Source organism: Dromiciops gliroides, chromosome 1 (genome assembly GCF_019393635.1).
Source record: "Dromiciops gliroides isolate mDroGli1 chromosome 1, mDroGli1.pri, whole genome shotgun sequence".
NCBI classification, from domain to species: domain Eukaryota; kingdom Metazoa; phylum Chordata; class Mammalia; order Microbiotheria; family Microbiotheriidae; genus Dromiciops; species Dromiciops gliroides.
In genome coordinates, this window is record NC_057861.1 from 738,057,899 (window position 1) to 738,080,060 (window position 22,162).

The 22,162-nt window shown below is 40.3% G+C and overlaps 2 protein-coding genes across 3 annotated transcripts in view; one reads left to right on the forward strand and one right to left on the reverse strand.

Moving 5' to 3' along the window:
• The window catches only part of PTPRG (protein tyrosine phosphatase receptor type G), an 848,612-nt gene that overhangs the window by 574,866 nt on the left and 251,584 nt on the right, over nucleotides 1-22,162 (reverse strand). The gene's annotated exons all lie outside the window — the stretch shown is intronic.
• LOC122755626 (cytochrome b-c1 complex subunit 8-like) lies at nucleotides 5,099-5,347 on the forward strand. Its single transcript, XM_044004285.1, has one exon. The coding sequence runs from the start codon at nucleotides 5,099-5,101 to the stop codon at nucleotides 5,345-5,347; it is 249 nt and encodes an 82-aa protein (XP_043860220.1).

Below are 22,162 nucleotides of genomic sequence, written 5' to 3' on the forward strand. Positions count from 1 at the left end.
CCAAAGGGTTATATGTCTCTGAGAACAGACAAGAAAAGAATATCATGGAGGAGGGCCATATTCTGTCTCTTCTTTCTTCCATTAACAAACCCCATGGAGAGGTAGCCTCCACAGGTATTACCAAGTCAACTTTTTACTGGGAAAATTCCAAGGCTCAGACTGCACATAAATAATGCCACGGGCATGAGGGAAAGGACTGTTCTGTAGAAAAGGAGATAAAAGATTGTGAAGAAGTAAAGACGTCACCTTTGCCCCATTGTGTTTGCACAGAAGGTCCTCCAATGCATTTGACTAGCACAGTACAAGGTTGATAGGCCAAGGACAAGAAAGTATTTTTAACATTAAGAATATTTGATCGCAATTTCAAAAATAGTACCGAAGCTCAGAAAAATCCTCTTGGCTTCCATTGGATGGAAAGTTGTTGGGCCATTAGAGCTTTTATGGACGTACAAATATAATACTTTCAAGGATGCTACTTCTTTCCCTGAAGTGGTTGTTTTCCCCCTTGTCGGCTTATTTTTTTGGAAAATAAGATGACTCCCTTTGAGCATATGAGGCTATTTTTGAGGGACTTTTTTTCTTCAGAAAGTCACTATTTTCTCTACCGTACCAGGCTTGAGTATGTTTGCACTTGTAAATGGTTATAGCTAAAAGTTCAGGGCCAACATGAAAGTATGTGTCCTAGATGGCTTTGAAGTTAAAAGTCTGGTTAAAGAAAGAAGCTTTCTACCTGAACCATCCAACCAACATCCCAAACAGACCGGAACCATTTAAATGTTTTTTCCCAATTTAAGAATGAAACCCAAATAGTATATTTATTTTAGACTTGACAGGGATTGGGGGAGGAAGAGGAGTAATGGAAATGTTAAAAATACATACAAGTCAACAACTGTAACTAATAAAGACTGATGTTGAAGTTAAAAAACCAAGTGTTTATTTAAAAAAAAAAAAACAACATACAAGGGGGCAGCTAGGTGGTACAGTGGATAAAGTACCAGCCCTGGATTCAAGAGGACCTGAGTTGAAATTCAGTCTCAGACACTTGACACTTACTAGCTGTGTGACCCTGGGCAAGTCACTTAACCCTCATTGCCCCGCAAAAAAACAACAAGGGGCAGCTAGGTGGTGCAGTGGATAAGGCACCAGCCTTGGATTCGGGAGGACCTGAGTTCAAACCCAGCCTCAGACACTTACTAGCTGTGTGACTCTGGGCAAGTCACTTAACCCCCATTGCCCTGCAAAAAAATAATAGTAATAAATACATGCTAATTATCATTTTTTTAAAAAAAGAAAAAACAACAACAAAAAGTAAACCACCATACAAAACAAAACAAAAAAAAAAAAACTATAGCTTGTAAGCAAGCATCAGTTCATAAAAAAAAAATCACTGAAGACTTTGCATGATAATTATTCTCAAGAGATAAATTAGGGAATAAAAGCATAGGGGTAATGAACGAAACACAGTCCTCCAAATCAGGAGATTTGGATTCTGATTCCAACTTTGTCAATGGCTAGCTGAATAAGCGCCAGGGCTAGAGTCAGGAAGACTCATCTTTCTAAGTTCAAATCTAGCTTCAGATACTTACTAGCTGTGTGACCTTGGGCAAGTCATTTAACCCTGTTTGCCCCAACTCTTCTTTTGTAAAATGAGTTAGAGAAGGAAACGGCAAAGCACTCCAGTATCTTTCCCAAGAAAACCCCAAATGGGGTCACAAAGAGTTGGACATGACCGAAAAAAACAACCAAAAGCAAGCAGTATGACCTTAGGGAAGTTGCTTGAGTTCTCTGGAATTTAGTTTCCTCATCTGTAAAATGAAAGAACTGGTCTAGTTGAGCTCTAAGGCTGTTTGCAAATCTGAAAATCTATAGTTCTACAAGTTTGCTCACAACATAAGTTAACTCATTTCACCTAGGATCTTACTACATATGAGTCCTTTCTTGTCTATAATAACACTAGCCAACATTCATATAGCTATTGATGGTTTGCAAATTCATTTTTTACATTTGTTACCTTATTTGATCCTAAAAACAACCAGGGGAAGTAGGTATTATCATTAACTCCATTTTACAAATGAGGAAACTGAGGCAAACAGATTAAGTGACCTGTCCAGGGTCACAGCTGGTAACTGTCTGAGACTGGATTTAAACTCAGCTCTTCCTGACTCCAAGTCCAGGACTGTACTCACTCTGACATGCCCAGAAATCTCCACCTGCATGAACTGGTCATAGATGTCTTTTGGAAAAAGAAGCAACAGCAGTTAGGTATCTACCACTTCCTCAAACAGACATTCTTGTTTTCCCTTCTACTTCTCCTTCACTATTGCATTTATTCATTTAATTTAATAAGCACAATTAAGTACCTACTAAGTACTTCCTCTCTACTTTCTTTTCTACTTCTGATCATTTTTCCACAGCCTTTGAGAACAGGTCACAAAGGATATTTAGCTTGCAGAAGAGAAAACTTAAGGGGTGAGTGATCGTTTAACTCCAAGTAGTGGAAGAAATTTCATTTGCAAGAGGAATGCAATTCAATTCAACAAAATTAATGATTAGAAGTGTTCAGCTTGGGGCAGGTAGATGGTGCAGTGGATAGAGCACCGGCCCTGGATTCAGGAGTACCTGAGTTCAAATCCGGCCTCAGACACTTAACACTTACTAGCTGTGTGACCCTGGGCAAGTCACTTAACCCCAATTGCCTCACCCCCCCAAAAAAAAAGAAGTGTTCAGCTTGACCCTAAAGGGCTAACTTTGGAGCTCTGGAGTCAGAGGACCTGAGTTCAAATCCTACCACTGATAAGAGAATTCCATTAAATAGCTTCTGTGGTTCTTCAAAACTTGAGATTTATGATCTAAGTTCCCAAAGAGATGTTGGATCAGTGTACAAGGAAATTTACAAAACGGTGGTTTTCCAAAAGTAGAATGGGATTTCTCAGGATGTAGTGGGATCCCTAAAACAGAGGTAGCCAATGGCCTCCAAGATACCTTCCAAATCCATGATTCTGAGTCTGTTGTTCCTTCCACACTTCCTAAACCTTAAGCCCTACTATGACATCCACCAGTATTTGGGGGCTAAGTCATCTCTGACTTGAAATGACCAAGGAAACCCAAAGCGTTGATTGTCCCAGAAAACAGCTCCTGGCCTCCCACATAATGAGAGCCCAAAAAGACTTTTTCATTTTTAATTCTTCAGAGAGAACTAATCATGATAATGGGTGAAAGGTACATTGAAATATATTCACTGAAGCAAAGAAGAAACAGGACTTGTGAGATGGCAAGTGACCAGCATCTTCACAGTGGTCCTTAGAGCTAAGAAGCTTTTACAAACTTTAACCTTGTTTTGGAGCAAAAAAAAAATCCATACTTCTGGACATGGAACCTTTAGGACTACAGATATTACAGAAACTATCCCCAAGGGAAGAAATGGGCAACATGGGAGAAAAGCTAAACACATCTCTCTCCCCCTACTTTGGTGATCATTGTGATTCTGTGCAAAGGAATTAATTAGTATTTGATCCCTTGTAGCAACAAAGATAACCTAATGAGGAGAGTGACCAATGAGCAATGGAGAACAAGCACACTTTGTCTGGAGATCCCGGATCAGTATTCAGCATCTGAGGTACCCTAATTGGCTTTGCGATTTATGATGTTTCTAAAGTCACAATGAGAAACCAATCTTGAGCAAATTCTTAGAAAAACTAAATGGTGCAGAAAAAGATATCCCAAAGAGACAGAAATGTTTTTTTGTTTTAGGTTTAGGGTTGGGTTTGGGGTTTGGCTTTTTTTTTTTTTTTGGCCTCCCCTAGAAACCTTTTCTCCCCGTCTGAACCTCTAACCTTCTTTGCAGCTAAACGGGAGGCTTGGATTTTCATTAAAAGCATGCCAGTTTCTGGAAGCGATATATCGTTCAGCTAATGAATTCTATTCAGATACCACTGGACTCAAAATAATGGACCAAAAGAAGCATTAAATATGGAAGTAGGAAACCCAGGTTGGCATCCCTTGCTTTGATACTTTCTATAGTGGCCATGAATAGGGTGTTTAATCTCAGATTGTCAGTCTAGCTCCTTTCTAAACACATTTCCTAAAGAGGCTGTGGGGAGGCAAGAGAAAGAAGGCTGGAAGTGAAGGGGAAAGAGCATTGACCACAGAATCACAGAACCAAAATGCTTTGTATACTATAGGCACATAATATATGCTTGTTAAGTGAATGAATAAAAACTTAACAGGGGAAGAATGGTATAGGAAAAAAAAGTGCTAAAACCAGAGTCAGAGGACCCAAGTCCCAACTCTGCCCCTTACTAACAAAGGCCTTCAGTTTCTTCAGTTGTAAAATAAGAACGCTGGATCGGATCATCTCTGAGGTCCTTTCTAGGTCTAGACTTATGTGATGTTATGCGCCCTGTAGGTTGATCAATTACAAAAGCCAGCTTTAACATTTGAAGTTCTTGAGACAACTGATGAGCAGCCTGACCTACGATATCCTCTATCCGCAATCATAGCAGCAGGGGTGAGAGAGGCCCAATCAATCACAGAAGGGATTCTTTATAAACACCAATCGAGCCAATGGCATCACAGAAAGAAAAAAGAAATATAGGAAGCAACATAACAGGTGGGAGTCTGTTGTTCCTATGTAGGCTTGTAACTTTCAGTATTCAGGTGCATTCCATAGACTGGCCTGAACCAAAGCTAACATCCAGGAAATCTTTGATCTTATATGGCGATCGATGCCTGTGGAAATAAATAGTATGATTTTGTAAGTATCAAATATGAACTGTCTGAATAAACTACCTTTGTTTAATTCATTAAGAAAACTCCTTAAACTCTCTGAATACTCTTGCCAAGAGATTAGCTTCCAATCTCATTTTTTTTTTTAAATGGGAAATGATACAAAGTCAAACAGACACAGAATAATGGTACAAAGGAAAGAAAGCTGAATTGGGTGACCAAGGAAAGTCACTAACTGTGTTTCCTTGTCTGTAAAATGAAAGGGCTGGACTAGATGACCTCAAAATTAACTTCTAGTTAAATGTAAGGGTCTGGAGGAAGGAGCTTTTGGAAGACAAAGTATCCTGACACAGGGACTGAAGGCGCCGCGAAGATGGGCTGCGAGTTTGGGAGCCTGATCCGGGTGAGGCACATCATTTCCTACAGCCTGTCCCCATTCAAGCAGAAAGCCTTCCCCAGCTACTTCACCAAGGGCATCCCGAATATGTTACGCAGGATGCAGGACTCCATTCTGCGGGCCGCCCCACCATTTATAGGCTTTTACTTCCTCTATACCTGGGGAACCCAGGAGTTTGAGAAGTCAAAGAAGAAGAAAGCAATCGGCTTTGAAGAAGAAAAATAAGCTATTCAGAGGGAAGTGCAACAATATTGGTTACCTGGTGGTCAGCTCTGTGATATAGAAGAAGAGTGTATAAAGATAGTTTAAAGATGTAATAAATTTCACATTTCACAAAAAAACCCCAAAAAACAAAAAAACTTCTAGTTTGAAATCTATGATGCCATAATCCCACTTGGGCATTCCCCCTGCCCTGACTCCAACCTTATTATAGATGAAAGACTCAGAACAATAAAATGTAACAATGTGACTTTTAAAAATATATTTGAGACCAGAAAAAAACAAAAAACAAACAAACAAAATATTTAGGGCAGCTAGGTGTCACAGTGGATAAAGCACCGGCCCTGGATTCAGGAGTACCTAAGTTCAAATCGGGCCTTAGAAACTTGACACTTACTAGCTGTGTGACCCTGGGCAAGTCACTTAACTCTCATTGCCCTGCTCAAAAACAAAAACAAAAACCAACCAAACTATATATATATATATATATATATATATATATATATATATATATATATATATATATATATATATATATATTTGAGGGGGCAGCTAGGTGGTGCAGTGGATAAAGCACCAGCCCTGGATTCAGGAGGACCTGAGTTCAAATCCAGCCTCAGACACTTGACACTTAACCCTAATTGCTTCATCAAATAACTAAGTGAATGAACAGATAAACAAATAAACAAATAGGTGAATGAATAAATAAGTAAATAAATATATATTTGAGAAAAATAAGGCATGCTTTTAAGTGGTGTACATAATGACACAATGCACAGAGGACATATCAGGAAAAACTGAGTTTTATGTGTTGTCCTTCTCCACTAGAATGTAAAGCTTCTTGAAGGCAAGGAAGATAGGAGCTCTTGGTGTTGTCTGTAAGTAGCCCTAAGTGTTGCTTGTTGGTTATCAATTTTTTCCACTGTGTTTCCAGTTTAAAGGCTTTCCTAAGCATTTTAATCTTCAGCATTTTTTAATGCATTTAAAGACATTCTTCAGAGAAGGCCTTAGCAGGCTTTCTCAGATATGGGGCCAGGGCACAAAAAATGGTGAAGAAGATGAGTACTATATAATGTCTATAGTTCTACCCTACTCAAATTCATGACCCTAGGCTCTTAAGTAGTTACAACAATATATGAAATGGATTTGAAGCTGAGAGTGAGTTCCAAGGATTGCATGGAGAAGGTGGAGGCAGCAGCATAAACAGAAACCCAGATGCAGGTATGGGGTTGGAATCAGGGAACTAGTAGGTTATGAAGGGAAGATCACATAAGGAAACACATAATAAGGAAGAGATTAGATAATGGGAGCTCTTGAATTGTCCTCTAGTTTTTAGGCTTAAAAGTATGAATGATGAAACCCTAAAACTATAACCTTGAAAAACAATTATAAATAGGCCCCTTCCTAATTTATCTCATTTAATTCATTCAAACAGATCATAAATTCCTAGAAAGCCTTCTTGTATGTTGTCCACCGTGTCTAATAAAGCACAAAGGAGATAGACGGTGGTCAATAAGTGATTGTAGAATGAAGTGCTTCATGCAACCAATTCCAAATTATCAAAAAACTGGGGAAACACAAAATGAAAAGGGCTCTCTCCATCTCCAGTGAATTAAATGGAGTGACAGAGAGGACCATCAGCATGATGGGGGGTACGTCTGCCATCAGCTGATGGAAATAAGGGAAACCAAAGTTTTCTTTCACCCAGGGACGCGCATGGTGTTTTTAAGTAGAGAAGGAAGACAAGATGAGAAGCCACACAGTAATTCATGTTACAAGAGTCTATCTATTTTCTCTACCTAGTCTATACCATAGCTATTACACCTCCTTCTAAATCACAAGGGAAAGATATGTGGTTCTCCCCCCTGCCATCCAAAGCACATTTTTATATAAAAGCTTTTTTCAATGACTGACCTACTAATAAATTAAATTATTTCTGTTACACTCCAACTAATGGAAAAGAAAAGCGCAGAGCCTGGAGATGAACAATAATCTAAACCGTTAGGTCTGATTTATAACCTAATGATATTCTGGTACTGGCAGAAGAACAAAACAAAACCCGAGCTGTAATAACAGGCAAGGTGTGCTGTCAGCAAGCTTTAGAAAGGTTTAGATTTTAAGCCTGTGGGAATTTGGAAAATATCCAAAATACTATTTTTCTGTAGCTGAGTGACACTGCTTATTACACCTTTAAATTAAATCTAATAAGGAATATTGCCTTTGTTAATCAAAGTATGAGAGTTAAGGTTAGTTTTGTAAAATAGCGAGTCCTTTAACAGAGCTGAGAACAAGCTGCTTCTTTTTGACATCTCCCTGAGGTCCTATTTTCAGTGAATTTTCTTTACCCCTTTACTTTTCTTCTCTCAAGTTCCCTAATGAAGATTTGAGAAACTCGGATTTTGAAGTACTCAGAACATGATGTTATATTAGGTTCAAATCTAAACTGAGAAACCTTTTCCTTTAACTCTATACAAATTCAAAGTCCAGAGCCACTCTTACTGTTCAGTCAGGCTGGACCCCTATCAAGGAACAATTGAATTTGACATTTACGCCAATGGGCCATCAGCCAATTTGTGACGTGATCCAAGGTATCTTGGTTTAAATTGGAGGCCTGTTGTCTGTTTCCTTATACAAGTGATTGGGCTGATTTCATTCCGTTTGCTGAAACATGCAATCCCATGTAATCTGGGGTTTAAAAAGGTTTTCACTGAAGGGAACATATTCTGTCCTCCTAGCAAGATCAGAAAGTTGGTAGCCTGTTCTGTTTCTCATCACAATGAATAACTTTACAACCTAAAAAAAGCACAACTAAAAAAAAAATCAACCTGGGCATGTTCTTGGGCTTTCTTATAATGAAGCTTTTACAAAGAGAGAAAATGGAATTGAGATGTTCGAGGTAATAGCTCATATTTATATATTACTTTACGTACATTATTTTCCTTTGGGCCTCACAGCCACCCTATAAAGGAGGTACTAAAGTTGTTAATGTGCACACTTTACAGATGAAGGAACTGAGGCTAAAAAAGGATAAGCGACTTGCCCTCTTAGCTAAATGGAGATAAGACTGAAACCAAGATGTTTCCGAGCCTACGTCCAGGATCCCCATCCCGATTCTAAGTACATGCATAGCTCCTGTCGGTTTCATTACATTTGATTATTCTATCAAACAACAAGTATCTGTAAAATGCCCATTCTGTTTCAGGTACTGAGCCAGGAGCTACGGATACAAGGGCAAAGAATGGACCAAACCCTACTCGCTATGAGCTTACATGATTGGCCTGGATTTCAGGAGCTTTCGGGGGAAGAACAATCTCCAGACTTGGCTCAGAAAAAGTGGTAAGAGAAATGTATAGAGGAGAGAAAGTAGCTTAACCTTCAAATACACTGACAAACTAGAATCTCAAGCTGTCCTCTCACAAATGTGCATGTGTGTGTGTGTGAGTGCCTGCACACCTATGTGCGCATGTGCTTGAATATGTACTTCTATTCAATGGGAGGGTAGTTAGGAAATATTTCAAAAGCACCCCAGTGCTCCCAGGCTTAGGTACAGTTTTATAACAGAATAAGATAGAGCTGAGAAGCACCGTGGCTTGTGGCTGTTGTAACACTGTTTTTCAAGTAAGGAAGATCTAGGTTCATAACAACACAAATTGAATCAACAAGGATTTATTAAGCACCTACTATATGCAAGGCAGAGCAGGTAGGGGGCGCCATAGTGCACAGAGTGCCAGGCCAGGAGTCAAGACGACTCACCTTCCTGAGTTCAAATCTGACCTCAGACACTAACTCTGTGATCTCAAGCAAGTCATTTAACCCTGTTTGCCTCAGTTTCTTCACCTGTAAAAATGAGCTGGAGAAAGAAATGGCAAACCACTCCAAATCTTTGCCAAGAAAACCCCAAATGGGGTCCCAAAAACTCAGTGCTAAGCCCTGCTCAGGCCAATGGGCTGACCATCTAAAAGAAAAATGGATCTGGAGTAAGAAGACCTAATGTTAAATCCCAGATTGGCCACTGACTACCTGGATGACCTTCGGCAAATCACAACCTCTCTGACACTCAGTTTCCTCATTTATAAAATGAGAAGGTTGGGCTAGATGACTTATAGGGTCAAATCTAGATCTTAATCAGACCCCCAGGACTTAGCATAGTGCCTGGCACATAGTAGGGATTAATAGATGTTGATTGAATTGAAACCACTGTATGATTTTTACCAATTATGGGAAGAAGACATTGAAGCTCTATTAAGCCTCAGTTTCCTTATCTGTAAAAGGGTAAAGATAATAGCATGTTCCTCCCTGGATGGTAATAAGGACAAAAGGAGAGTACTTTGCAAATGTCAAATTGCTATCTAAACATGCACTATTCTTACTCTTAGGGCTCTGAAATAATATTGCTTAGCCCAATCTTCCATAGAAGGCCTATTCTGAATAGTTCCATAATTGAGATATTCTCTGGAAAAGAGGTTCAGCCAAACCTTGAGAACTATACTGACCACGACCTGTGACTTTCTGTAGGGAAAAAAAAAAAAAGAAAAGAAACAAACTTTGTTCCAGAAAAGGGGAGGAACTCCAGGTTAAAGCCATGTTTGAAGCTCATTTCTCTACACACTCAATACACTGTTTCTGTGTGAGGAACATGCTGGAAGCCAAGCTGAGTAATGATCAGTAACTTTAATTAAGCTCTCCATAGGCTCATGAGCTTGATGAACTTTAAAAAAAAAAATGAGAAGCAGAGAAATAAGAAGTATTTGCTCCCCAAGTCAGGTCTCTCATGGCTATAATCCTTTTTTATTAATCTTTGACAAACTATTAAATTTCCCATTTTCCCCCTGACCAATGGAAGGCTGCCCTCCTTCAGTATGATTTACAAGTCATCTTAGAAATTAGAATGTGATGAACGAGAAATGCTATTCACTGTAATAGGGGTAGGATGGCTTTCCTTTTCTTTTCTCCAGAAACAATGTCCTGCATTTTCCTCTCCATATAGGTCCATATGATAAATAACTCAGGAAGAAAACATGGAGAATTTTAAATGAGGACATAAAAGACATTATAATTTCGTGTGTTCTCTTTGCTCAGGACCTGTTTTCTGAAGCAATAAAAAAAAAAGCCGATCCTGCTGTCTTTCCATCTGCAAAACTCCTATTAAATTTAATAGAACTTAGAGGGATGCATATGTGGCAGGATCAGGGTGATACAAAACCCAATTTCAATCTCTGTTAATACAGTTAATTTGATTTTCAAAAATCACATCAGAAAGAAGGAAAAAGATTGCTGAGGATGGGTGGTACTGGATTTTACAAGGTACCTGGGATTTAATTCCTCTTTATTTTAATATTTAAAAGTAGAGAATAATAATGCTGATGTGTGACCCACCTCCCAAGGGCTCCGGTGAGGGAAGGTTTTTTTTAAATGGTAAAGCATTTTAGAAATATAAGTGGTTGGAAAATTATCAGAAATTAGTGAATGAACGCAGAAATCTGTTTAATGTGATTGTACATATATAAACTTACATCAGATTGCTTTCTGTCTGGGGGACAGAAGGGAGGGAGGGAGAAAAAATTTGGAACTAAAAATCTTATGGAAACAAATGTTGAAAACTATCTTTACATGTAACTGGAAATGATGAAATACTTTTAGGATTAAAAAAAAAAAAGAAATTAGTGAATGACAAAAGATAGAACCTGAGTTTGAACCCCAGCTAGGCCACATACTACCTTTGTGACCTTGGGTAAGTAACTTCACTCACTTAGGCCTCAGCTGCCTCAATGGTAAAATAAGTAAGAGATACTGGACGGGTCTCTAAGGTGCCTTCCAATTCCAAACCACAGGACCTTATTATGTAGCTAGCAGACAGGGATTTAATGGATGTGAAGGTTTCTTCAGGCTCCAAATCGATAACCTTATGACCATTCATCCTTGAATCCATTCCTTGCAGTCCCAAAACAAATACTTTCCCAGTGGTCTCTTAGGCTGCCATTCACTCCTCATCTGTGCTTCCTAGAATTGCTCATTTCCTTCAGAACTCAGCTAAAGTTCCATCTTCTACACGCAGCCTTCCCCGATCCCCTCAGCTCCTAGTGCTCTCCATCCAGAAAATGTCCATGCGTTTATTTATTTGGTAAGTAATTACTGATGCACCAGCCATCTCCTCCTCATATCACCAGGCATCTTGACTTTTGTCTTGCCATTGCACGTCAATGACTCAGGAAGAGAGAGCGAGCCTAACAAAGTTGTGCAGCTCTGCCTCACTTAAGCCTATTTCATGCTCAAATCAAGAAATCACTCCATGATGTCAACTGTCCTCTTCAAAAAATGAAGGACACTGGGGCAGCTAGGTGGTGCAGTGGATAGAGCACCAGCCCTGGAGTCAGGAGGACCTGAATTCAAATCCGACCTCAGACACTTGACAATTACTAGCTGTGTGACCCTGGGCAAGTCACTTAACCCTCATTGCCCAACAAAAAGAAACAAACAAAAAAAAAAAAAAAAAGAAGGACAATCAACTGATATGGAAGTTCCTTGCGAGTAGGGACTGGTTCACTTTTGTCTTTCCTGCCTCAACATTTGGCAAGGTGCCTGCCACAGAGCAGGTACTGACTAAATGCTTGTTGAATGATAGAACTATGCAAAACAGCAAGTTCTAAGACCATCTGAGAAAGAGACTTATTCCTAACATTCACTGAAGGCCCAGTAACAGAAAATATCAGAGAAATGTCCTGCACTCCGAAACAGAAACCTCTTAATTGTGCAATTTCATTTTCCACACTCTGCCTTCAAAATGATTATCAAGGAGGAGGAGCTCAGTACAATTAGGATGATGACAGGGCTCCTAGTGAAAAAGGATGGTGATAAGAGTCAGCTTTTGTCGTTGTTCAGAGAGCTAACCCCCTAAACCACCATTACAGCCCGGTGACCAGGCCATCCATCTCCCATCTGACTCAGAAACTTACACCAAAATGTGGTGAGGTTGACAAGTCTGCCAGGCCAACTGTCATTGGCATCAACAACGAGTTCATTTTTAAGATTATTCAATCAGGGACAACTATTATAATTGGATAGATTATCTGTATCTCTCTCTTCCTGCAGAAAGACTGAAACGACAATGGGAAACTGGCATACAAGTCTCATTAGCTTGTGCTTAAGATGGGATGGCAGCTCTAGCAGAGACTTTTATTTATTTATTTTTTGTTTTGTTTTTTTTTTGTTTGTTTGTTTTGTGGGGCAATGAGGGTTAAGTGACTTGCCCAGGGTCACACAGCTAGTGTCAAGTGTCTGAGGCTGGATTTGAACTCAGGGCCTCCTGAATCCAAGGCCAGTGCTTTATCCGCTGTGCCACCTAGCTGCCCCTCTAGCAGAGTCTTAAAGAGGAGAGAGGGGTGGAGAAGTATTCTTATGATATTTAGTAGCATTTCTATTCAGAAGGAGCAAGCTGCCTGGGCTAGGATCCGGTCCTTACAGTGAAATGATAATGGTTGGATTTCCTGAAAAGTGAACACACCTGGCCCTCAAAAGGCTACGGGATCTCCAGCCAAATTATACATTGAGGATTTCATCAAGCAGGTCACAAGAAAGGTGAAGGTGGACATTTAGGAGTTAAATTAGGAGTTCACAAAGACTTCTAAATTCATTAATCATACACTGACTGAGCAATCTCTCCTCTTTCCTACCGCTTCATGATTGCCTCAAATTCAGAGGATGATGATAATACAGAATAGCTAGTATTGATGTAGTACTTTGAAGTTTGCACAGTGTTTTACAAATATCGTTGCCTTTGATTCTCACAGTAACCATGCCATTATTATTCCCATTTTTCAGATGAGAAAGCTGAGGGAAACAGAGGTTAAGTGACTTTCCCAGGTTCACTTAGAAGAGACCCAAAAGGTCATTTGATCCAACCAACACCTGCCAACAAATCTCCTCTATCACATAATCCTATATAGCCTTTCTTTACCTAAAGACTACCCAAGATGGACGATGCACAATGAATTCCAATAAGGAAAAGAGGTACCACATCTCAAGAAAGGCCATTCCCCTTTGGGCTGGCTTTTCTTGTTAGGAAACTTTCCCATCAAACCTCAATGTCCCTCCTTGGATGTGGGGATAAACAGAAGAAATCAAATTCTTCTTTCACACAGCAGACCCTCCAATGCGTTGACAGGTATCATGTCCCTTGGGCCTCCTGTTCTCTAGGCTAGACAGCTTGTCCTCAGATAGTGCGCGTGCAAGAAGACCCTTCATCACTAGGACTGTTCTTTCCTGGACACCTTCCAGATGATCAGTGCTCCTCTTCAATACTGAACACCATATGGCAGATGGGGTCTGACCGAAGCAGGGAAAGTGAGACTGTCACCTCCTTATTTCTGGGTGCTACAGGAATAAATGGGGTACATACCAAATAGACTGTGAAGCCGTCTCGATCCTCCCACTCCCTCCATAGATTTGAAACAGCATCCAGGCAGGAGTCCTTGTGTTAATCATCTTTGTATATCTCTCAGTGCAACTGAAGTCAACAAGCATTTATGAAGCACCCACTATGTGGAACAGGCCCTTTGGGCGGTTCTGCCAAAAAAGCCACAATCCCTACCCTTCTTACCTTCCACAGCCACCACTCACTATGCAGCTTGGCCAGTCAGGAGAAGGTATTGGGTCCTTCCTTCTTCCCCACACTCAGCCTGTGACTATATCAATGACAGCTGGCCCTAGGTCCGTTAAATTAGTCAGTGGAAATGGAATTTACTGAACATTGATGGAATAAGGCAAATAGGAGGTACCTCTGGGAAGAAGAGGAGAAAATGGAAGAGGTCAGGGTCAGGGAGAGGAAAGGGGAGTGAAGGAGAAAGTGAAAGAAAAAGAGGAGAAGAAAGAGAAAAGAGAAAGACAATGGGAAGGAGAAGGGGAAGAGGAAAAACAAGAGAAGGAGGAATAAGAAAATGGAAGAGGAGGAGAAAGAGAAGGAAGAGGAGAGGAGGAGGAAGGGAGTAGAGAAGGGAAGGATAAAGAGGAGAAGAAAGAGACACATGACATCTTTGGACTTAGAGCTTGATCCTAAGAAAGCATTTGTGGAGGCAAGAGAAAGAACATCTTCAACTATTTGGGACTCATTTTGGAATGACCTCTGGAAAGGAGATGTTTGCTCTACAGTAACTACAAAGAGTGCAGTCTCGTGCCAATGTCACTGGTTAAATTAACAGTGAGGCACAAGGCTTGGGCCATTGATTAGTGGAGCCTTAGTTAAAAAAAAAATGAACCAAACTCTTGTGTTCTTTGATGAAACACCATCACAGAAGTTAAAGGGAAGAGAGAAAATTCAAAGGCTGATGGGAGAGGAGGGCAAAGTCTCAGGTCTGAGAGACAGCTGTTAGATCCCTGATAAATGTTGAAGCACCCATGCTTCAGAAGAAAACAAAAGAACCAGTAGAGATGAACTATATTTATTACATCTTTTCATCTCTGTGACAGATTAATGAAGATATATTTTTTTTCTCGAGAGACAGTCAGTAAACCCTGCAGTAAAAATCAAGAGAAGTGCCAAGAGAGAGTGAAGATGAGGCCTGGCATTTTTATGCTAAATGCAAAGACAAGTGATTTGCAAGATGTTTAACCCATGGGTGGAACAAGAATGATTGCTAGAAACCCCATTGTATTCTAACTTGTACTGGTGTTAAAGAAGAATTCAGTTCCTACTGGACTTGGGCAAGAACAATAAAACTACTTGACATGTATGGAGAAAATGAGTGTAATGGATAGAGAGCTGCCCTCGGACCCAAGAAGTTCTGGGTTCAAGTCTTACCTCTGACATACACTGCCTCTACGATGTGGCAAAGACATTAAACTTCTCAGCAGCTCTCTGAGACAAAAAGTCACGCAAGAAAATGCTGACCTACATTACTCAGGGGGCATTTCCTCAGTGGCGAGGTTCCCTCTACCAATGGAATAACAAGCTGAGTCCCTATTGGAGTTTGTGTGTCTACAAGACCTTAAGGGATCTGCAGCATAATATGGTGGGGCAAATACTTTGCTCTAGAATCAGAGCAAGTGGATTCAAATACTACCTCTGACCTGATGCTAATCACCTCTGTGACCAAAAGTAAGTCACTTCCTTCCCTGGACCATAAACTCCTCAGCTAAAAAAAAAAAACAAGGGGGTTGGCTCAATAGGTACTAGGAGATGTTTTTCTATGCTGCTTCTTTAGAAAACAACAAGAACAGCAATAACAGTAAACAGAAATAGCGAGGAGCCTTGACGTAGCTTTATAAAGTTTGCTTTACAAACGAGATCTCATTGAATCCTCACAACAACCCTAGAAGATAGAGGCTAATACTATCCTCATTTGACAGATGAGGAAATTGAGGCAGATGGAAATTAAGCAACTTGCCCAAGATCATAGAGCTAGTAAGTATCCCAGGCTGGATTTGAACTCAGGTATTTCAGACTCCAGGTCCGGGGCTATACCAATGGTAAATGGCAGGTCCATACCTCTCCAGTTATTCAAGTGAAATAATATAAGTAAAAGATACATCAACGTTCATTATAATTAGTAACAACAGTAATAATCCTAGGTAACATTCACATAGTGCTTTAAGATTTGCAAATTGCAACATATCCATTATTTCATCCAGTGCTCTGTACAACCCAGTAAGGTAGCTGCTGTTATTATTAATCAGCATAATTACTGGGGGAATCAATACAGCTGATGCCTCTTTAAAAGGGGGTGCTAAGGAGGTTCCTACTATCAATATCCAAGGGCCTGTCATGGCTGCTATATTTCCCAATGAATGTTACTCTTCTGACCAGCGAATGCCGTCAGGTGTCACCCTTAGGGAACAAAGGATAATGAGGATTAACCTAAAAATACCTTTAATAACCAGTTTGCACCATATAATTAACACTACCCACAACCTTCTGGGCATGAGGTTGATAGACCAAGGCACAGTTCTGCACTGTGTGATAACGGAAATTAAGTGACCTATTGCCAAACTTCTTGGTATACATACCTTGATAACAGTAATTTGTCTCTGCTTGTATTCTGTGTTCCAGTCTTTCTCTGTGAACGAGTCTGGTCTTGTTTGGGTAAAGTGTTTTTTCCATAAGTGCCCAAATAAATGAAAGTCCATGGGAAACTTCAGGATAATGGGCAGTATGGGGTAGTGGGTAGATTGTTGGACTTCCAGGGAAGAAGGCCTCTGTTTGAACCCCATCTCAGAAAAGTCACGTGAGCAGCTGGGTTGAAGTGATTTAGAAAGCCTCTCTAGGTCTCATCTGTAAGATGATGGGCATGGGACTTAGTGACCCCTTCCAATTTCAAGGCGATTCCCTAATGGCCCGGATCTAGCCATGACTGGCTCTTCAGATCTCTAAGGTGTACCCTGGAAGGAAATCGATTTTAACTCCTGTGATTTGGGGCAAATGTGGAATCCATGAGAACACAAGCGCAGGCAATCTATGAGCATTTATTTAACACCAGAGAGTACTGACTCGTGAGCCAGCAGACTTGACTTCTAAACCCAGCTCTGTTTCTTAAAAGCAGGTGATCTCACTATGTTCCTCTGCTTAATGAAGGGTTTGGATTAGATCATAGGATCAAACTGGAAGGGCATCTAGAGGTCATCTATTTCAACCCCCTCATTTTACAGAGGAGAACTCTGAGGCTGAAAGGATAAGGGACTCTGCCAAGGTCACTTGGTAGCAGAGGTGAACTTAGATTCCAGAGGCTGGAGGCCCAGCTCTCTCTCCACTCTCCCCTGCTGGCTCTAAGTGATGCTACTGAGCACATCTGATCCCATCAGCCCCTTCTAAAAAACCTTTGTTTCCTGCCCATTGTTTATCAATCAAATATAAACCCATCACCCTGAAGTTCAAGACCTTCCATACCTGGTTCCATCTTCCATTCCCGGACTCACATCATACTATTCCCCTTCATGGAATTGGTATCTCTGGATGCTGGATATTCTCTTTCATCTCTGTAGTGTAAGCCAGGGAGGGACTCATCCCACATCCTTATCTGCAGAAAAAACCTCCTGTGTTTTGAAGTCCAGGTGCAGTGAGGTACAGGATACAGAGAACTGGACTGGCAGTCTGAGGATCTGGCTCCAAATGGCAGCTTTAGCATTTACTCCCTGTGTGACCTTGGGCAAGTCTGTCAACCTTCCCGGGCCTCAGTTTCCTCATCTGTAAAATGGGGGGTGGGGTGGACTATGTGGCCTCTGAAGTCCTTTCCATCTATGCTGCATGAAGCCTTTTCTGGACCATCCCTTCCCACTTCTCTCTCTGTCTCTGCTTCTGTTTCTGCGCCTCTCTCTCATCCAGTCTTCCTTGAATCCCTTATGCTAACGTTCTCCCCATTCTGGACACTTGTAGACATTTTCCCTGGTTTATACCTATGTGTATGTGCTTAGCATCTCTCTAACCATCCATCTTCTAAGCGACTCGAGGGTAAGGACCAAGCGTGTAAGTGTGCATAATATGCAAACACATGTACACACACATGCACAGGTGTATGGTGCATTGCACACACCGAGACCCCATGTGTATCATGTGCATGTACATGCATAGATGAGTATTCCATGCTCATATCTATATACACATATATGTGTGCACATCTATACAGATATATTTACATGCCCATGACATAGCATACCTGGAAGATGATCAATGTTTATTTTATTGGGAAATCAATGGGGGAAAAAATGAGGTTTTAAAAAAAAATTCCTTGCTAGCGTGCAAGCTTTTGGTCATGACAAGATAGGTCTCTCATAGTTAAAGGACATATATTATTAGGATCTAAAAATTTTATTGTCCACACTGGCCTCTCTTCTTCTTTTTTTTTTTTTTTTTTTTTTGTTGTTGTTGGGTTTTGGTTTTTTTTGGTGAGGCAATTGGGGTTAAGTAACTTGCCCAGGGTCACACAGCTAGTAAGTGTTAAGTGTCTGAGGTCAGATTTGAACTCAGGTCCTCCTGAATCCAAGGCCAGTGCTCTATCCATTGCACCACGTAGCTGCCCCAGGCCTCTCTTCTTAATAGAGAGCTAGTGGATAAAGTGTTAGACCTAACTTCAGGAAGATTCCACTACAAATTCTGACTCAGACACTAGCTGAGTGACTCTGGTAAGTCTCAGTCTCAGTGTGTTCCCAGATTCTAGGGTAACTGCAAGGACAGAATAATATATATAAAGTGTTTTGCAAACCTTAAAGCTATTATTATAGCTTTAATTGTCTAATTATTTATTTATTCTTTTATTTTCTTTTATATATTTTATATACATATATATATATATATATATTTTTTTTTTTGCGGGGCAATAGGGGTTAAGTGACTTGCCCAGGGTCACACAGCTAGTAAGTGTCAAGTGTCTGAGACCGGATTTGAACTCAGGTACTCCTGAATCCAGGGCTGGTGCTTTATCCACTGCGCCACCTAGCCGCCCCCTATATTTTTTATTTATTTATATTTATAAATGTAATTATTTATTCTTACCTCCACTTCAGTCCCTTTCTTTCTTAAAGGGGCAGCTCAAATTCCACCTTCTTCTACATGGAGGGTTCTTAATCTGGGGTCTACAAACCATATATTAAGGGGTCCATAAATTTGGATGGGAAAATAAGTCATCTTTATTTTCATTAACTTAAGTCTATCATTTCCTTTAATTAATTAAAACTTGGAGGAGCAGGGGTCTGTGGGCTTCACCAAACCTTTCAAGAGGTATGGGACACACGACTGCTAACTCCCAACCACTAACACCCTTTCTCCTAAACTATCTTATTATGTTTAGCTTCCCTTACAAATACTGTTTCATACTCTTTATAATATGATGTACATGTTTATATGTGTGATCTTGGGCAAGTCACTTAACACTGTTTGCCTCAGTTTCATCATCTGCAAAATAGGGTTGGAGAAGGAAATAGCAAATCACTCCAGTATCTCCGCCAAGAAAACCCCAAATGGGGTCACCAACAGCCAGACACAACTAACCAACAAGACTGCAATAATAAAGTTTATATGTCCTTGTTTTTGTCATTCAAATATAAGCCTTTTGCAAGTAAAGTCTGTTTCTTTATATTTGTATCCCCAACACTTAGCACACTGCCTGGAGCATAGTAAGCATTTAATAAGTACTGCTTAGCTGATTGATTGATCAATTACTCTGGTTGCCACAAACACCACTCAAGAGAAGAATAGGCAATTCAACCTCTGCCGTGTGGTGCCTACCATGGCTCAGCTTTGCCAGTCAGACAAGCAAAAAGTCAAATAAACTCTACTTTGGTTTGCTCAAACTCATTCCCTAAGGTAGGGCCAACGCACAAAGTCAGATAATTTAATTAGTCCAGATCCTGGAGGCCTCGAAGCTAACGCTTGCTGTCTATTTTTGATCAAGTTATTGATTAAGAAAAGACATTAGCAAGCTAAAAAACTGATGTCTTCATATAAACCACCCACAGGAGCATCTCCCTCTGGTCCCAAGGTAAAATTGAGAACATTCAGAAGCATTTAAAAAAGCTTTCTTTATTCCCAGTTAAGCTACTTGGGGATGAAATAAAGAACATGCTTTTTTATTTTTTATTTTAAGGAGCTTAAAGTACCTTTTCAGAATTTTTATTTCTTGCTTAGAAATGGTTATCTACACAAGGTATGTCTCAAAGGAAGTACAGTAACTTACAGACAGCTTTTTGCCTAGCTTTCCCATGATAAAGTAATTGAATGGTGGCTATATTTGCACCCTTTCAAGAGGCGTTCTTAACCTACTAAAAAGAATTAACTGGTTGTCATTTATCCACACATGTTCCAGGAGGAGCAGATAAGAAAAAAAAGCAAGCGACTGCCCAACTGGCATTTCGGTAGCATTCAGTGTCCATTATGCCGAACTGAAATGTAATTCTGCAATCGTTTAGAAGTATTTTGTTGTTCCAGCCAATAAACTCTATTCAAATCTTTGCGAATTTTCTGAACATTTTTAGTCTTTGGGAAGAAAGCTTACTATCCCTATATGCAGAAACCAGTGAAGTGAAGGCAAGGTAATTTGGACAAACTTGCCACTGAGGAAAAGGAGGTGTGTATTTAACAAAAATTATACAGATCATCTCACCAAATTGCTCAGTCTCAAGGACAGATGGTTACATTTCGCTTTCCCTTTCTCTTGGAGCTGGAAAAACACACCTGGTCTGCTGAAATGGGCCACTTTCCATCAGTCAGGGTTGTAGAACTAGAAGGGGCTTCAGAAATCAAATGAGGTCATACACATTGCTTTTATAGAAAAGGAAACTGAGGCCAAGAGAGGTGAAAGGCATTTACCCAGAGATTTAACTTAACAAGTGAGTGACTGAGTCAAGTCTGAAATTATTGGTCCCTTGACTATCTCAGTCTAGTGCTCCTTCTAGGATATTCATAGTTAGGAGTTATTCATAGGGGTTTCACCCCATCCCCTGAAATCACTTTGTACTTTATATTTGTGTCTTTTTTGTCCATTTGTTGTTGGCTTCTCCTCCTCCTCCTCTCCCTCCACCTCTTCCTTCTCCATCACTGTCATCATCCTCATTGCTAACAATTATAAAGTGCTTACTGCACGCTGGGCACTTTATACTTCATATCTCATTTTTCTGTCACAGTTATCTCAGAGTTGTTATGAGATTCACCAAGCTATTGTGGGGAAAGTGGACCAGAGCATTGAAAATAAATCTTAAAGAATTATGGGCGGGGGGGAGCAGCTAAGGGGCACAGTGCATAAAGCACCGGCCCTAGATTTAATAGTACCTGAGTTCAAATACAGCATTAGGCACTTGACACTTACTAGCTGTGTAACCCCCGGGCAAGTCACTTAACACCCATTGCCCCGCAAAAAAAAAAAAAAAAAAAAAAATTATAAGAAAGAAAGAAAGAAATTATACAGGAGGCCCAAAAATCTTGGTATGGATTTAAGCCTTAATAGCAACTAAATTCAAACTATAATAAGATCTTTGACACATGGTACACATACACACACACACACTATTATTATTACTCTATTCATCAAGTACTTATTAAGGACCTACTATCTGCAAAATAATCTTCTGGTCACTAAGGAAAGATAGCATGATGAACAAAATGTAACCCAGACCCTCTCATCATGTAGAGTTTAGGCTACTAGGAAGCACAAGACATGTCTGTAGGAAGTATGGTCCCAGGTGTTATAGAAAGCATAATAAGGCAGCCTGTGCTAAATACCACAGGAAAAATGAAAATGTAACACAAAGGAGGGCCAGGCCACGTCTGGCTTTCTGGGCCTCTGAGGAGAAAGGATTAGAAGTCTTAGGAAAGGTTCTCTGGAGGAGATGGCATTGAACTAAGCCTTAAAGGATGGATAGATTTTTATTTTTAATGGAAACAGAAAGGTGAGCAGTATGTCAAGAAGAGACACAGACTGAGCAAAGGTTTAAAAGCAAGAAAAGACAGAGCACATTCACGGAGTGCTGTGTAACTTCAGCAGAATGTGGGATCTGAAAAGAGAAAGAGGATGCAAAGAAAGGCTGAGGCCGGAGGGTAAGGGCCCTGGCTTCCTCATTCACCACTGGGAAATCACAAGGCACATAGTGAGAGGCCCAAAGAACATAGGAAACACAGTTGGTTTTCCTTAAGAGTGAGCCTGACTGGGGCAGTTAGGTGGCGCAGTGGATAAAGCACCAGACCTGGAATCAGAAGGACCTGAATTCAAATATGGCCTCAAACATTTGATACTTACTAGCTGTGTGACTTTGGGCAAGTCACTTAACCCTCATTGCCTGCCCCCCCCCCAAAATTGTGGGCCTAACTGTGAGTTTCTCCTACCCAGTCACCTCCAAGTGCTTCTT

What these genes read in the sequence shown, in the direction of transcription:
- LOC122755626 (XM_044004285.1), top strand. Translation starts at nt 5,099, where the DNA reads ATGGGCTGCGAGTTTGGGAGCCTGATCCGGGTGAGGCACATCATTTCC.